General features: G+C 38.4%; 4 protein-coding genes across 4 annotated transcripts; all 4 read right to left on the reverse strand.

The window, feature by feature from the left end:
• Positions 1–7,030: 7,030 nt before the first annotated feature.
• LOC138928499 (DNA-binding protein HEXBP-like) lies at positions 7,031–7,533 on the reverse strand. Its single transcript, XM_070285622.1, has 2 exons — positions 7,143–7,533; positions 7,031–7,087 (listed from the first exon to the last, which is right to left on the reverse strand). Exons 1-2 carry the CDS (start codon positions 7,479–7,481, stop codon positions 7,076–7,078), a joined length of 351 nt encoding a protein of 116 aa, XP_070141723.1. The 5' UTR covers positions 7,482–7,533; the 3' UTR covers positions 7,031–7,075.
• A 166-nt stretch (positions 7,534–7,699) lies between these two features.
• LOC138928401 (transcription termination factor Rho-like) lies at positions 7,700–8,324 on the reverse strand. The gene is made up of 2 exons (XM_070285472.1): positions 7,779–8,324; positions 7,700–7,723 (listed from the first exon to the last, which is right to left on the reverse strand). The coding sequence occupies exons 1-2, from the start codon at positions 8,322–8,324 to the stop codon at positions 7,700–7,702; spliced, it is 570 nt and encodes a 189-aa protein (XP_070141573.1).
• A 6,261-nt stretch (positions 8,325–14,585) lies between these two features.
• On the reverse strand, positions 14,586–15,095 carry LOC138928497 (DNA-binding protein HEXBP-like). The gene is made up of 2 exons (XM_070285621.1): positions 14,701–15,095; positions 14,586–14,645 (listed from the first exon to the last, which is right to left on the reverse strand). Exons 1-2 carry the CDS (start codon positions 15,037–15,039, stop codon positions 14,634–14,636), a joined length of 351 nt encoding a protein of 116 aa, XP_070141722.1. The 5' UTR covers positions 15,040–15,095; the 3' UTR covers positions 14,586–14,633.
• A 162-nt stretch (positions 15,096–15,257) lies between these two features.
• Positions 15,258–15,882, reverse strand: LOC138928402 (transcription termination factor Rho-like). Its single transcript, XM_070285473.1, has 2 exons — positions 15,337–15,882; positions 15,258–15,281 (listed from the first exon to the last, which is right to left on the reverse strand). Exons 1-2 carry the CDS (start codon positions 15,880–15,882, stop codon positions 15,258–15,260), a joined length of 570 nt encoding a protein of 189 aa, XP_070141574.1.
• Between the last annotated feature and the right edge of the window lie 1,525 nt (positions 15,883–17,407).

Here is a 17,407-nt window from a genome sequence, read left to right on the forward strand (position 1 = left end):
ATGCGTCTGATTCCCATGTGGGGAATGATGATATGGATGGCACGGTTGATGCCTTGGAATCCCAAGAGGGGATATAATGACCGCACCATAACAGAAGGAATTGTTATGGCGGGGGTCAGTATGTGGGTGTAAAAGGAAATACACCAGTTGATAAAGCTATGTAATTAGAGGAGTCTGAATTGTAAATTATGATTAAAATGAAGATGTAATTTGTTATGTTATCATGAAACCAAGATGCTTATTTTGTCTAAATGCCTCAATACTCATGTTTAGAAAATTAATGAAATGTTTGTTAACAATAAAATGTAACGAGAACTGAAATTTGAGAATACTGTGATTTAAAGTTAACACACGAGGACGTGTGATTTGTCAGGAAGGCCGTGTCGGATCACGTGAAACAGGGCCTACTTTATTCCTATGGTTAGAATATGTGAAGCAGGGCCTTTTGAAATATGGAGCAGGGCCTTTCTGAATTGGTAAGAATTGAATGAAACAATTAAAATGAAATGTTAAGTTGAGACAAAAGAGAGAAACAAGAGAGAAAAATAAATGAAAATTACTGTTATGTTTAGAGCTATTAGAAGACACGTCACGCGAGGACGCGTGAAATGTCAGCCGTGTCGGCGAGTTGGTTGCTAAGTGCAAATTTGAAAAGCTTGTTGCTATGGCAACAGAATTATTCGGCATGCTCAGGTATTGGTAGTCTGTAGGTGTCGCTGGCGCGCAGGCGCAATGACAGTTGAGTCGGTAACAGGAAAAGGACAGTAGACTGTCTGTTACTGAGTGAGGTCTGTTCGTCTGTCGCAAACAATAGGAAAGAGTGAGAGAGACAGCTAGAGATTGTCTAGGATTGACGTTTGAGTGAAAAGTAAGAAAATGTGAAAAGGCAAAAGGAAAAGTGACGTGATGACAGATACGTTTTGAGTGCGCAGGCGGACAGAACTCGCTGGCTCGACTACGGTTAAATTAAAAACAGGTTATCTCCGACAAATATTTCTTTATTCTTTAGTCTTTTACACACACGTCTTTACAATTTGTTCGCTTTAATGACAGTGATCTTGCTGCACGTAGGCAGCTCTCTTTAACCCCGAAAACCAGTAGCGACGCTCTCTGAGAGAGAGAGAGAGAGAGTAACCTGCTCTCTCAGAGAGCGTAACTCATCGAATCGTGTGCCCAGACCCCACTTATGGCAATTGGCCTGCTACAACTCGGCCGTCCTGACCTTGAGATAGCCCACTATCTCGGCTAAGAATATCTTAAATTTAGTCTTAGAATTAGTTAACAATTTCATATAGTTTGTACAATTTTTGTTCCACTTTTAGTTTACAATTTTGTTGATTTTTATCTTTAACATTCTCTTTCAATTTTATTTATCTAGATTTACTATCATCTTTCATCCAATGCCGAATATTATTAGCGCTCCAAACTCCTTGATATGGATTTCGAGATAATTGAAACCCATCGATGTCTTTTAACAAAAATCTATCATTTCTCAAAACTTTTCCAATAATGTACAGTCCTTTGTTTTTGGGTATTAACTTCCTACTAACTCCTGCGGTACTATCAAAATTCTTTACCATTACATAGTCACCTTCTCTGTATTCTGAATTCAGCTTTCTTTTCGAATTGTAATAGGTTTCGTTTCTTAACTGCGACTTTCTTTGATTTTCTTCTGCTTTCTGTCTAAGTTGTTCTATTTCCTATTTCTCCTATTTTCCTCAATGATTTCTTCTTCACTTTCTAAGTTTTCTCTAATTTCTTCTTCACCTTCTAAATTTTCTTCAATTTCCTCTTCGCCTTCTAATTTTCTTCTTAGTTGTTCTAAATTTCTCCTGTTTTCCTCAATAATTTCATCATCATCCTCTAACGTTTCTCTAACTTTTTCTTCCTCTTTTAACTTTTCCTTAAATTCATCACTATCTTCTCCCCTCTGGGCTATTCCGAATAAAATTTCACTGGGAAACTGCTTAATGCTGCTATGCAGTGTATTATTCAACGAATACTCTACCTTCTCTACTACTACATCCCAGTGTAGTCCTCGTTCTGGTTCTGAAAGTTTCGCAATCATCGGTCCTAAACTTCTATTTACTCGCTCCACTTGACCATTGGCTTGTGGTGATCCCGTAGCAATTTTTATGTGTTTTATATTCCTTTCCTCAACAAAATTTGCGAAATCCGTTGATGTGAAGCAACTTCCTCGATCTGATATAATACACCTTGGTCTGCTATATGCCCGAAAATAGTCTGCTAATGCGCTCAAAACTTCTTTTGTGTTTGTTGTTTTCGTAGTATAAAGCCAAACAAATTTCGTGAATCCATCTATCACCACTAATATATGCTTCTTTGATCTGCTATTGTCTACTGGGCCATAATGATCAATATGTATCACCTCAAATGGCTTATTGCCTTTCGGTATACTGTGTAGCAATCCATCTCCTTTACCTACTTTAGGAGAGAACGCTATACACTTCAAACAGTTTTGAATGTGTTCACAAACCTTATCTTTCATGCTCGGGAACCAATAACTTTTACTAATAGCGTCTAACATCTTATCCCGTCCAATATGCCCTAATTCGTCATGATACTTGTACAAAACATGTTGCTCCATTCTACTTGGTACATAAAACAGTAATCTATTGTTATTATCCTTTCTATATATAACCCCATTCCTCATCTCAAACCATTTATGTTCTCTGTTCTCTAAAATTTCCCTAATTTCTTTTAGCTTCGTATCTCTTGCCTGACAAATTATTAAGTTATCCTCAAAAGTATTTGCGTCTATTATCATAACATTATTACATCTGCTAAGTGCATCGACATGCTGCATTTGCCTACCTGCTCTGTGCTTCAATTCATAATCAAATTCCTGTAGCTCTAAAGCCCATCTCGCAATTCTTGGGTTTAAGTCTATCTTATTCAGAGTTAATGTTAACGAGTTACAGTCTGTGACGATTTTGAAAGGTTTACCCTGTAAATATATCCTAAACCTTCTAAGTGCATAAATAATAGCTAACGTCTCTAACTCAAAGCTATGATATTTCGCCTCAGTCGGAGTGGATCTCTTCGAAAAGTAAAATATTGGGTGTAGTTCTTATCTTCCTTCCTCTGCAGCAGTACAGCTCCAAAACCTAACGTACTCGCATCGCAATGAAGCTCAACATCATCTCTATGATCATATAGAGCCAGCACTGGGGCTGCTACTAATTTATCCTTCAAAAGTGTAAAACAATCCAACTCTGCTTTCCCAAACTCGAACGTCTTATCTTTTCTCAACAAGTCATATAGAGGTTTTGCCAATATCGAAAAGTCCTTTATAAATCGTCGAAAATAAGAACACAAACCTAAGAAACTTTGTACAGCTTGCACTTTACTCGGAATTGGAAAATTTTTTATTGCTTCTAATCCCTTCTCATCAGCTTTTATTCCTTCCTTTGAAATTAAGAAACATAAATATTTTACCTTATCTTGTAGAAACTTGCATTTATCCATTCTAAGTTCTAATTTATTTTCCACTAATCTCCTAAATACTTCTACTAATATTTCTAAATGTTCTTTGATATCGTGACTTGCAATTAAAATATCATCCATGTATATTATAACCTTATTTTCTCGAATCATATCAGAAAAAATATCATTCACAAATCTTTGAATGCAACTAATTTAAATATACACCCACACCTTGCTGGCCCTTGGCAGAATGTTCAAACATGAACACGGTTATAAATAAGAACGCATCTGTTAACGATTAATTCCCGGCCACAGTGCACTGTCTAGCACTTGTGTGCATAGCTATTTGAAACCGCCACTTGAGCCTATGTAACAAGTAACCCGAAATATGACCTCCTGTGAGCGGTCTGGCTTTGTTTAGGATATTTACGATCGGGTTGACATGTGCACCCTTATCGTTTAGAATATTTCTCACGATCGGGAACTGTCCGATGCGTGGGTCTAGAACTAAGATCTACAATGTACATTCTCATGTTAGCTATATAAGCTAGGGTTTGAATGAAATAAAATCAGTTTGTAACAATAACTCCGTATGAAGACGTCCTCTAATTCGGGCGGTCTTTCATTTTGGTCCTTCGAGCCGGATGAAGACTTCTCAATTTATTTGGGGTTTTCATTTTGGTCCTTCGACCGCTCTGCAACTTTCCCCCCTGTGGTAAGAGGTTCAGAGTTTTAAACCAGCACCTTAAAATGTAAAGGCTGCAAAAATAATTATCTCTTGTTTCCCCCCACCCGTGGTAAGGAACAGAGAATAATATTATAAAGCAAAAAGACACAAAAGAGTCTTTTATGTTTAAATTGAAGCACCATTTAGGCTTGACATAGCTTAAGGTTGCTATAATACCATTAAAAGATATGGTTTGGAGGCATACTGAGGCCTTTTTATGAAAAAAATATAAAAAAACATCAGTACCATTGAAATATATGGTTTGGAGGCGTACTGAGGCCTTATTTTCAAAAAACTCAACACATGATGACTTCTAATTTATTTGGAGCTCTTCCATTTTGGTCCTTCGAGCCGGATGAGGACTTCGAATTTATTTGGGGTTTTCATTTTGGTCCTTCGACCGCTCTGCAACTTTCCCCCCTGTGGTAAGAGGTTCAGAGTTTTAAAACCAGCACCTTAAAAGATTAAGGCTGCAAAAATAAAGATCTCTTGTTTCCCCCCACCCGTGGTAAGGAACAGAGAATAATATTATAAAACAAAAAGACACAAAAGAGTCTTTTATGTTTAAATTGAAGCACCATTTAGGCTTGACATAGCTAAAGGTTGCTGTAATACCATTGAAATATATGGTTTGGAGGCGTACTGAGGCCTTTTTATGAAAAAAATATAAAACAACATCAGTACCATTGAAATATATGGTTTGGAGGCGTACTGAGGCCTTCTTTTGAAAAAAATAAAAGAAAACATCAGAAGTGAATAAAATACTATGGAAATATATGGTTTGGAGGCGTACTGAGGCCTTTTTTTGAAAAAAATAAAAGAAAACATCAGTAGTGAATGTGCTAAGGAAAGAAAAGTGCATTAAATTGGAAAATAATAAATAAAATTATTTTGTGGCATTTGAAATTGCCAAAAGCAAAAGGATAAAAAAGAGTCCTTTTTGTTAACAAAAAAAAAAAAAAATTGTTCCACCTCCATTGGTTGGTTTTTTAAGAGAATAAAAATGAAAAATTTTTTATTGTCGAGTAATCGACAAAATATAAACAAATTTTGTGTGGAAGTTACCCAGCCCTTGACGGAGAATAAGGAGAAGGAGGGACGACCGCACGGCAGCAACTACAAATAAGTCTGCAACAACCACTACAGCCGCAGCGACGACAAGGCGGCAGCGACGACAGCAGCAGCGACGACAGCAGCAGCGAGGATTCAGGCGGCACATCAACGCATCCAACGCTGACTGCAGCAGCATTCAGAAGGTTTGTCGCAAGAAAAGGAAAATGCGCTACTAATTATTCCGATAAGCGGAACAAATTTTGTAGGCGCAGCTAGAAAGTTGGCAAAGGCCACTAAAAGAAGGAATTGAGTGGCATTTTATTCCACCTATTCCGCCGGCAGGACCTCACTTTGGAGGTATCTGGGAGTACTAAAGGCACTCCGCTAATAATAATAAAAAATTATTATAATTTCGTAAGCAGGCAATTACAAGCTGATGCTTTCGATGTCCGTAAACAAAATCTTAAAATTTGTAATTCGTAAAAAATCGTTTTGAATTGTATTGTATTTGTTTGAGAAATTGATAAGCTAAAATTCTACAGCTTGCTGGCCCTTAGCAGAATGTTCACACAGGAACATGAATTAAAAATTAAAATGAAATTGTAATTGTTTATTAAGCCATGATACAGAGGCGTTGTAAAATATTAGTTGCAAAATGAATTATATCGAGTTAAACAAAAAAAATACAGTCCACTTATTTTTAATTGCAACTAATTTAAATATACACCCACACCTTGCTGGCCCTTGGCAGAATGTTCAAACATGAACACGGTTATAAATAAGAACGCATCTGTTAACGATTAATTCCCGGCCACAGTGCACTGTCTAGCACTTGTGTGCATAGCTATTTGAAACCGCCACTTGAGCCTATGTAACAAGTAACCCGAAATATGACCTCCTGTGAGCGGTCTGGCTTTGTTTAGGATATTTACGATCGGGTTGACATGTGCACCCTTATCGCTTAGAATATTTCTCACGATCGGGAACTGTCCGATGCGTGGGTCTAGAACTAAGATCTACAATGTACATTCTCATGTTAGCTATATAAGCTAGGGTTTGAATGAAATAAAATCAGTTTCTTACAAAAACTCAACACATGAAGACTTCTCATTTATTTGGGGGTTTTCACTCCCATTGGTTCATCTAACTTTTTTGTACCTAAAAGTTGCTCATCGAAATTGTTTGTTACACCTATCCTTACATCTTCCTTATATGCATTCCACAATGAATCTTTATTCCAAACTGTACCTTCAAAATTCTCATTCCAAATTGTACCTAAACTTTGTTTACCTAAGCTTGTACCTAAACTGTTTCCAATTAATGTTGTACCTAAACTCTTTCCCTCTGATGTACCTAAATTCTTTCCCTCTAATGTTGTACCTAAACTCTTTTCACCTAAAGTTGTTCCTAAATTCTTTTCACCTAACGTTTTACCTAACTGTTCATCCAAATAACTATCTCCTAATCTTGTACCTAACTTTATGTCGCCTAATTTTATTCCTCCATTTTTTAGTTCCATACAATTATTGGAAAGCTCTTTCGCTTTTTTCTCGACATCAGTTTCAACACACTCTACAGTTACAATTTTCAATGCTTCCAAATCAATTTCTAAACCAAAAACTTTCATAAAATCTCTACCCAGCACAATATTACAGCCCATAGATTCATCAGCCACTACAATTAATTTAAACCAAATCTTTATTTCATTTTTAAATATAAAGCATAATATTTTTCCAAAACTTTTCAATGAGCTTTTGTTTATTCCAAAATAACTCTCTTCTTGAGGTTCTAATTTAATATTCGCTGGTACATATGAACGTTTAATAAATGAAACTGGGCTTCCCGAATCTATTTGGCACTCTGTAATAATAGGCTGGTTAGGATATTCACTGCAAAAAATTTTCAACAATCTTACATAATTGTTTTCTGCCTTCTTATTTCCGGGGCATTCAGCTATCCGGTGATCCTCTGCGCCGCATCCGTAGCACGAACCTGGCGACCTCTTTGGCTTAGTGCACTCCCTCTTCCAGTGCCCCTTCGCGTTGCAATTGAAGCAACGAGTCTCGCTGCTCGCTGGAACCGCCTTCGCTGCCGCCAATTTCGCCATGGTTGGCCCCCTTGCTGGGAGCCTAATGTCTGCAAACGCCCTCAGCATCCTCTCCGGGCCATCAAAACATATGAGCTTGGCCTGTGTACGCAAGCTTAGTACTGGAATGCCCTCCACGAGCTCATCCAGTAGTTCGTCCTCGTCCATTGCGACATCTCGAGCCAGTCTGCATTTCTCGCCAAAGTATGTGGCAAACTGCTCATTTGGAGACGAACTACGCGCTTCGAACTTGCGACGTAGTGCAGACTTGGACTCGATGCCTCCAAACGCCAACTTGAGTTGTTCCAGCAACTCATTAGCAGGCTTCGCAAACCGCCCTGCATCAGCATGCATCCATTCCAACGAATTTCCCTTCAATTTGCTGATCAGCAAAGCACGTCGCTGCATGTCTGACAGAGAATATAACGCTGATATATTCTCGTATTGCGCAATCCACGACCGCACAGACACTTTCTCAGTGAAATCCATTAAGATTTCCCTGGCCATGTTAAAGCCGGGTGACAACAAGCCGCTAGTTTCAAATCTGCCTCCGTTTTGCTGCACACCAATTTCGCCAGAATTGCCTCTGACGCCGCTTCTATCGCCGTCTCGCTCTTCGCGTCTGTCGCCGTTTCTATCTCCATCTCTGCCTTCACCTCTGCCGCCGCCCATATCGCCGTCTCTGTCTTCGCCGCTGCCGCCGCTTCTACCGCCGCCTATCTCGCCGTCTCTGTCATCGCCACGCTGTGTGTTCTCGAAGCTTCTAACGCTCTGCTCCAAATTCTCGGAACTGCTGTTGCCGTCTCTGTTCCTCAGTTGCGCATTTTCGCCTCCTTCATTCTCCGTGTCTTCGTTGCCGATCTGGCGACTTAAATTTTCTAGCTTTTTCTGTGCCTTTGCAATTTCGACACGCAAATTTTCCAGAGTTTGAACTTCGATCTGCATCTCCTCGCCGCTTTCCATGTCCGGCTCACGGGACTCCACGTCCGGCTGCAACATTTGTTGATCCATTTCGGTACAATTTTCGGGAGCGCTTCCTCGAACTTCTACGGGAACTTTGGCTAGCCGCGCAAACAGCTCGTTCTTCGTTCCCTTTGTCGACAATTTCAGCACCTCTAGCCACCGTTTTAATTGTACCACTGTTATGTCACTAATGTTTAAATCCATTTTAATCACACTGGCGTTGGGGAAATTTTTTTCCCAATCCCACTTCTGAAGTTTGTGACAGGATGTTTTATTAAATATTTCTTTATTCTTTAGTTCTTTTACACACACGTCTTTACAATTTGTTCGCTCGAATGACAGTGATCTTGCTGCACGTAGGCAGCTCTCTTTAACCCTGAAAACCAGTAGCGACGCTCTCTGAGAGAGAGAGAGTAACCTGCTCTCTCAGAGAGCGTAACTCATCGAATCGTGTGCCCAGACCCCACTTATGGCAATTGGCCTGCTACAACTCGGCCGTCCTGACCTTGAGATAGCCCACTATCTCGGCTAAGAATATCTTAAATTTAGTCTTAGAATTAGTTAACAATTTCATATAGTTTGTACAATTTTTGTTCCACTTTTAGTTTACAATTTTGTTGATTTTTATCTTTAACATTCTCTTTCAATTTTATTTATCTAGATTTACTATCATCTTTCATCCAATGCCGAATATTATTAGCGCTCCAAACTCCTTGATATGGATTTCGAGATAATTGAAACCCATCGATGTCTTTTAACAAAAATCTATCATTTCTCAAAACTTTTCCAATAATGTACAGTCCTTTGTTTTTGGGTATTAACTTCCTACTAACTCCTGCGGTACTATCAAAATTCTTTACCATTACATAGTCACCTTCTCTGTATTCTGAATTCAGCTTTCTTTTCGAATTGTAATAGGTTTCGTTTCTTAACTGCGACTTTCTTTGATTTTCTTCTGCTTTCTGTCTAAGTTGTTCTATTTCCTATTTCTCCTATTTTCCTCAATGATTTCTTCTTCACTTTCTAAGTTTTCTCTAATTTCTTCTTCACCTTCTAAATTTTCATCAATTTCCTCTTCGCCTTCTAATTTTCTTCTTAGTTGTTCTAAATTTCTCCTGTTTTCCTCAATAATTTCATCATCATCCTCTAACGTTTCTCTAACTTTTTCTTCCTCTTTTAACTTTTCCTTAAATTCATCACTATCTTCTCCCCTCTGGGCTATTCCGAATAAAATTTCACTGGGAAACTGCTTAATGCTGCTATGCAGTGTATTATTCAACGAATACTCTACCTTCTCTACTACTACATCCCAGTGTAGTCCTCGTTCTGGTTCTGAAAGTTTCGCAATCATCGGTCCTAAACTTCTATTTACTCGCTCCACTTGACCATTGGCTTGTGGTGATCCCGTAGCAATTTTTATGTGTTTTATATTCCTTTCCTCAACAAAATTTGCGAAATCCGTTGATGTGAAGCAACTTCCTCGATCTGATATAATACACCTTGGTCTGCTATATGCCCGAAAATAGTCTGCTAATGCGCTCAAAACTTCTTTTGTGTTTGTTGTTTTCGTAGTATAAAGCCAAACAAATTTCGTGAATCCATCTATCACCACTAATATATGCTTCTTTGATCTGCTATTGTCTACTGGGCCATAATGATCAATATGTATCACCTCAAATGGCTTATTGCCTTTCGGTATACTGTGTAGCAATCCATCTCCTTTACCTACTTTAGGAGAGAACGCTATACACTTCAAACAGTTTTGAATGTGTTCACAAACCTTATCTTTCATGCTCGGGAACCAATAACTTTTACTAATAGCGTCTAACATCTTATCCCGTCCAATATGCCCTAATTCGTCATGATACTTGTACAAAACATGTTGCTCCATTCTACTTGGTACATAAAACAGTAATCTATTGTTATTATCCTTTCTATATATAACCCCATTCCTCATCTCAAACCATTTATGTTCTCTGTTCTCTAAAATTTCCCTAATTTCTTTTAGCTTCGTATCTCTTGCCTGACAAATTATTAAGTTATCCTCAAAAGTATTTGCGTCTATTATCATAACATTATTACATCTGCTAAGTGCATCGACATGCTGCATTTGCCTACCTGCTCTGTGCTTCAATTCATAATCAAATTCCTGTAGCTCTAAAGCCCATCTCGCAATTCTTGGGTTTAAGTCTATCTTATTCAGAGTTAATGTTAACGAGTTACAGTCTGTGACGATTTTGAAAGGTTTACCCTGTAAATATATCCTAAACCTTCTAAGTGCATAAATAATAGCTAACGTCTCTAACTCAAAGCTATGATATTTCGCCTCAGTCGGAGTGGATCTCTTCGAAAAGTAAAATATTGGGTGTAGTTCTTATCTTCCTTCCTCTGCAGCAGTACAGCTCCAAAACCTAACGTACTCGCATCGCAATGAAGCTCAACATCATCTCTATGATCATATAGAGCCAGCACTGGGGCTGCTACTAATTTATCCTTCAAAAGTGTAAAACAATCCAACTCTGCTTTCCCAAACTCGAACGTCTTATCTTTTCTCAACAAGTCATATAGAGGTTTTGCCAATATCGAAAAGTCCTTTATAAATCGTCGAAAATAAGAACACAAACCTAAGAAACTTTGTACAGCTTGCACTTTACTCGGAATTGGAAAATTTTTTATTGCTTCTAATCCCTTCTCATCAGCTTTTATTCCTTCCTTTGAAATTAAGAAACATAAATATTTTACCTTATCTTGTAGAAACTTGCATTTATCCATTCTAAGTTCTAATTTATTTTCCACTAATCTCCTAAATACTTCTACTAATATTTCTAAATGTTCTTTGATATCGTGACTTGCAATTAAAATATCATCCATGTATATTATAACCTTATTTTCTCGAATCATATCAGAAAAAATATCATTCACAAATCTTTGAATGCAACTAATTTAAATATACACCCACACCTTGCTGGCCCTTGGCAGAATGTTCAAACATGAACACGGTTATAAATAAGAACGCATCTGTTAACGATTAATTCCCGGCCACAGTGCACTGTCTAGCACTTGTGTGCATAGCTATTTGAAACCGCCACTTGAGCCTATGTAACAAGTAACCCGAAATATGACCTCCTGTGAGCGGTCTGGCTTTGTTTAGGATATTTACGATCGGGTTGACATGTGCACCCTTATCGTTTAGAATATTTCTCACGATCGGGAACTGTCCGATGCGTGGGTCTAGAACTAAGATCTACAATGTACATTCTCATGTTAGCTATATAAGCTAGGGTTTGAATGAAATAAAATCAGTTTGTAACAATAACTCCGTATGAAGACGTCCTCTAATTCGGGCGGTCTTTCATTTTGGTCCTTCGAGCCGGATGAAGACTTCTCAATTTATTTGGGGTTTTCATTTTGGTCCTTCGACCGCTCTGCAACTTTCCCCCCTGTGGTAAGAGGTTCAGAGTTTTAAACCAGCACCTTAAAATGTAAAGGCTGCAAAAATAATTATCTCTTGTTTCCCCCCACCCGTGGTAAGGAACAGAGAATAATATTATAAAGCAAAAAGACACAAAAGAGTCTTTTATGTTTAAATTGAAGCACCATTTAGGCTTGACATAGCTTAAGGTTGCTATAATACCATTAAAAGATATGGTTTGGAGGCATACTGAGGCCTTTTTATGAAAAAAATATAAAAAAACATCAGTACCATTGAAATATATGGTTTGGAGGCGTACTGAGGCCTTATTTTCAAAAAACTCAACACATGATGACTTCTAATTTATTTGGAGCTCTTCCATTTTGGTCCTTCGAGCCGGATGAAGACTTCGAATTTATTTGGGGTTTTCATTTTGGTCCTTCGACCGCTCTGCAACTTTCCCCCCTGTGGTAAGAGGTTCAGAGTTTTAAAACCAGCACCTTAAAAGATTAAGGCTGCAAAAATAAAGATCTCTTGTTTCCCCCCACCCGTGGTAAGGAACAGAGAATAATATTATAAAACAAAAAGACACAAAAGAGTCTTTTATGTTTAAATTGAAGCACCATTTAGGCTTGACATAGCTAAAGGTTGCTGTAATACCATTGAAATATATGGTTTGGAGGCGTACTGAGGCCTTTTTATGAAAAAAATATAAAACAACATCAGTACCATTGAAATATATGGTTTGGAGGCGTACTGAGGCCTTCTTTTGAAAAAAATAAAAGAAAACATCAGAAGTGAATAAAATACTATGGAAATATATGGTTTGGAGGCGTACTGAGGCCTTTTTTTGAAAAAAATAAAAGAAAACATCAGTAGTGAATGTGCTAAGGAAAGAAAAGTGCATTAAATTGGAAAATAATAAATAAAATTATTTTGTGGCATTTGAAATTGCCAAAAGCAAAAGGATAAAAAAGAGTCCTTTTTGTTTAAAAAAAAACAAAAAATTGTTCCACCTCCATTGGTTGGTTTTTTAAGAGAATAAAAATGAAAAATTTTTTATTGTCGAGTAATCGACAAAATATAAACAAATTTTGTGTGGAAGTTACCCAGCCCTTGACGGAGAATAAGGAGAAGGAGGGACGACCGCACGGCAGCAACTACAAATAAGTCTGCAACAACCACTACAGCCGCAGCGACGACAAGGCGGCAGCGACGACAGCAGCAGCGACGACAGCAGCAGCGAGGATTCAGGCGGCACATCAACGCATCCAACGCTGACTGCAGCAGCATTCAGAAGGTTTGTCGCAAGAAAAGGAAAATGCGCTACTAATTATTCCGATAAGCGGAACAAATTTTGTAGGCGCAGCTAGAAAGTTGGCAAAGGCCACTAAAAGAAGGAATTGAGTGGCATTTTATTCCACCTATTCCGCCGGCAGGACCTCACTTTGGAGGTATCTGGGAGTACTAAAGGCACTCCGCTAATAATAATAAAAAATTATTATAATTTCGTAAGCAGGCAATTACAAGCTGATGCTTTCGATGTCCGTAAACAAAATCTTAAAATTTGTAATTCGTAAAAAATCGTTTTGAATTGTATTGTATTTGTTTGAGAAATTGATAAGCTAAAATTCTACAGCTTGCTGGCCCTTAGCAGAATGTTCACACAGGAACATGAATTAAAAATTAAAATGAAATTGTAATTGTTTATTTAGCCATGATACAGAGGCGTTGTAAAATATTAGTTGCAAAATGAATTATATCGAGTTAAACAAAAAAAATACAGTCCACTTATTTTTAATTGCAACTAATTTAAATATACACCCACACCTTGCTGGCCCTTGGCAGAATGTTCAAACATGAACACGGTTATAAATAAGAACGCATCTGTTAACGATTAATTCCCGGCCACAGTGCACTGTCTAGCACTTGTGTGCATAGCTATTTGAAACCGCCACTTGAGCCTATGTAACAAGTAACCCGAAATATGACCTCCTGTGAGCGGTCTGGCTTTGTTTAGGATATTTACGATCGGGTTGACATGTGCACCCTTATCGCTTAGAATATTTCTCACGATCGGGAACTGTCCGATGCGTGGGTCTAGAACTAAGATCTACAATGTACATTCTCATGTTAGCTATATAAGCTAGGGTTTGAATGAAATAAAATCAGTTTCTTACAAAAACTCAACACATGAAGACTTCTCATTTATTTGGGGGTTTTCACTCCCATTGGTTCATCTAACTTTTTTGTACCTAAAAGTTGCTCATCGAAATTGTTTGTTACACCTATCCTTACATCTTCCTTATATGCATTCCATAATGAATCTTTATTCCAAACTGTACCTTCAAAATTCTCATTCCAAATTGTACCTAAACTTTGTTTACCTAAGCTTGTACCTAAACTGTTTCCAATTAATGTTGTACCTAAACTCTTTCCCTCTGATGTACCTAAATTCTTTCCCTCTAATGTTGTACCTAAACTCTTTTCACCTAAAGTTGTTCCTAAATTCTTTTCACCTAACGTTTTACCTAACTGTTCATCCAAATAACTATCTCCTAATCTTGTACCTAACTTTATGTCGCCTAATTTTATTCCTCCATTTTTTAGTTCCATACAATTATTGGAAAGCTCTTTCGCTTTTTTCTCGACATCAGTTTCAACACACTCTACAGTTACAATTTTCAATGCTTCCAAATCAATTTCTAAACCAAAAACTTTCATAAAATCTCTACCCAGCACAATATTACAGCCCATAGATTCATCAGCCACTACAATTAATTTAAACCAAATCTTTATTTCATTTTTAAATATAAAGCATAATATTTTTCCAAAACTTTTCAATGAGCTTTTGTTTATTCCAAAATAACTCTCTTCTTGAGGTTCTAATTTAATATTCGCTGGTACATATGAACGTTTAATAAATGAAACTGGGCTTCCCGAATCTATTTGGCACTCTGTAATAATAGGCTGGTTAGGATATTCACTGCAAAAAATTTTCAACAATCTTACATAATTGTTTTCTGCCTTCTTATTTCCGGGGCATTCAGCTATCCGGTGATCCTCTGCGCCGCATCCGTAGCACGAACCTGGCGACCTCTTTGGCTTAGTGCACTCCCTCTTCCAGTGCCCCTTCGCGTTGCAATTGAAGCAACGAGTCTCGCTGCTCGCTGGAACCGCCTTCGCTGCCGCCAATTTCGCCATGGTTGGCCCCCTTGCTGGGAGCCTAATGTCTGCAAACGCCCTCAGCATCCTCTCCGGGCCATCAAAACATATGAGCTTGGCCTGTGTACGCAAGCTTAGTACTGGAATGCCCTCCACGAGCTCATCCAGTAGTTCGTCCTCGTCCATTGCGACATCTCGAGCCAGTCTGCATTTCTCGCCAAAGTATGTGGCAAACTGCTCATTTGGAGACGAACTACGCGCTTCGAACTTGCGACGTAGTGCAGACTTGGACTCGATGCCTCCAAACGCCAACTTGAGTTGTTCCAGCAACTCATTAGCAGGCTTCGCAAACCGCCCTGCATCAGCATGCATCCATTCCAACGAATTTCCCTTCAATTTGCTGATCAGCAAAGCACGTCGCTGCATGTCTGACAGAGAATATAACGCTGATATATTCTCGTATTGCGCAATCCACGACCGCACAGACACTTTCTCAGTGAAATCCATTAAGATTTCCCTGGCCATGTTAAAGCCGGGTGACAACAAGCCGCTAGTTTCAAATCTGCCTCCGTTTTGCTGCACACCAATTTCGCCAGAATTGCCTCTGACGCCGCTTCTATCGCCGTCTCGCTCTTCGCGTCTGTCGCCGTTTCTATCTCCATCTCTGCCTTCACCTCTGCCGCCGCCCATATCGCCGTCTCTGTCTTCGCCGCTGCCGCCGCTTCTACCGCCGCCTATCTCGCCGTCTCTGTCATCGCCACGCTGTGTGTTCTCGAAGCTTCTAACGCTCTGCTCCAAATTCTCGGAACTGCTGTTGCCGTCTCTGTTCCTCAGTTGCGCATTTTCGCCTCCTTCATTCTCCGTGTCTTCGTTGCCGATCTGGCGACTTAAATTTTCTAGCTTTTTCTGTGCCTTTGCAATTTCGACACGCAAATTTTCCAGAGTTTGAACTTCGATCTGCATCTCCTCGCCGCTTTCCATGTCCGGCTCACGGGACTCCACGTCCGGCTGCAACATTTGTTGATCCATTTCGGTACAATTTTCGGGAGCGCTTCCTCGAACTTCTACGGGAACTTTGGCTAGCCGCGCAAACAGCTCGTTCTTCGTTCCCTTTGTCGACAATTTCAGCACCTCTAGCCACCGTTTTAATTGTACCACTGTTATGTCACTAATGTTTAAATCCATTTTAATCACACTGGCGTTGGGGAAATTTTTTTCCCAATCCCACTTCTGAAGTTTGTGACAGGATGTTTTATTAAATATTTCTTTATTCTTTAGTTCTTTTACACACACGTCTTTACAATTTGTTCGCTCGAATGACAGTGATCTTGCTGCACGTAGGCAGCTCTCTTTAACCCTGAAAACCAGTAGCGACGCTCTCTGAGAGAGAGAGAGTAACCTGCTCTCTCAGAGAGCGTAACTCATCGAATCGTGTGCCCAGACCCCACTTATGGCAATTGGCCTGCTACGGTCCCTGATCTGGACACTTGAGAAAGCACCGGCCTGGGATAAAATACAAAGTTATTTAAAGCTGCGCATTTTTTTGTAAAACTTAATGAAAGTAATAAAGTGACTGCTAAATAAATTTGTCGAACAATTAATAAGCCTACGCCAACCATGCGTGCTCTCAACAGTTTACATTACTTAGTTGTGGTTTCACAATGCATTACAATTTTTATTTTGTATTTAAACATATTGACATATAATAACAAATTGCGGTTAATATTCTTGTTGCTTAATTGTACTTTTCCTAACAGTTTCTAATTTCTTTAACTATTATGTCTTTGTCTTGGCAGATTACAAAATTATCTTCAAACGTGTTTGATTTTACAATCAGAATATTTGTGCATCTACTAGGAGCATCACCATGCTGCATTTTTTATTCTATACGTATAGGCTCATAGTTTTAGTTTTTGAGATCTAATGCCTATCTAGCTATTCTAGGATTTATGTTAGTCTTGTTGAGTGTTTAAGTAAGAGACTTAAAATATGTAATAATTTTGAATCGCTTTCCATATAAATATTCTAAACCTACGCGATGCGTGATATACTGCCATTGTTTCTAATTCGATTCTGTGCGTTTCGAGAAATCAAATATAGGGTTAATTTTTTCATTTTCCCTCTTCCAAACTTATATTTTTCATTCAATCCTACAAGATCATATAATGGATTTGTCAGCGTTGAAAAATCTTTAATAAATTGACGGAAATATTAATATCTACTTAGAAAACTTTATACTTTGTTTTGCCTATAATCGAGAATTTTTGTTTAGTTTCTATCCCCTTGTCATCAGCTTTAATTCCTTCGCCGTTTATTATAACTCCAAAATATCCGAAATTAAAATTAAGGAACTCGCATTTATCTAAACGCAATTCTAATTTGTTTTGAGCTAACCTGAAAATGAATTTTCTTTAAGACCTCTAAATGTTTCTCAGTGTCCTTGCTGGCGATCATCATGCCGTTTATGTATACAATTACTTTGTTCTCTCTAATAAGATTCTCGAAAATCTTAATTGCAAATCTTTGAAATACTGCCGATGCAGTTTTTAGGTTC

Source organism: Drosophila kikkawai, chromosome 3L, assembly GCF_030179895.1.
Source record: "Drosophila kikkawai strain 14028-0561.14 chromosome 3L, DkikHiC1v2, whole genome shotgun sequence".
Classification (NCBI taxonomy): domain Eukaryota; kingdom Metazoa; phylum Arthropoda; class Insecta; order Diptera; family Drosophilidae; genus Drosophila; species Drosophila kikkawai.

Bases quoted from the DNA above. Each gene is read 5' to 3' on its own strand.
- LOC138928499 (XM_070285622.1), bottom strand. From the start codon at position 7,481: ATGGACGAGGACGAACTACTGGATGAGCTCGTGGAGGGCATTCCAGTA.
- LOC138928401 (XM_070285472.1), bottom strand. From the start codon at position 8,324: ATGGATCAACAAATGTTGCAGCCGGACGTGGAGTCCCGTGAGCCGGAC. The intron at 7,724-7,778 runs GTGCGGTCGTGG...ATTCTCTGTCAG, and splicing joins ATTTCACTGAGAAAGTGTCT to ACATGCAGCGACGTGCTTTG.
- LOC138928497 (XM_070285621.1), bottom strand. From the start codon at position 15,039: ATGGACGAGGACGAACTACTGGATGAGCTCGTGGAGGGCATTCCAGTA.
- LOC138928402 (XM_070285473.1), bottom strand. From the start codon at position 15,882: ATGGATCAACAAATGTTGCAGCCGGACGTGGAGTCCCGTGAGCCGGAC. The intron at 15,282-15,336 runs GTGCGGTCGTGG...ATTCTCTGTCAG, and splicing joins ATTTCACTGAGAAAGTGTCT to ACATGCAGCGACGTGCTTTG.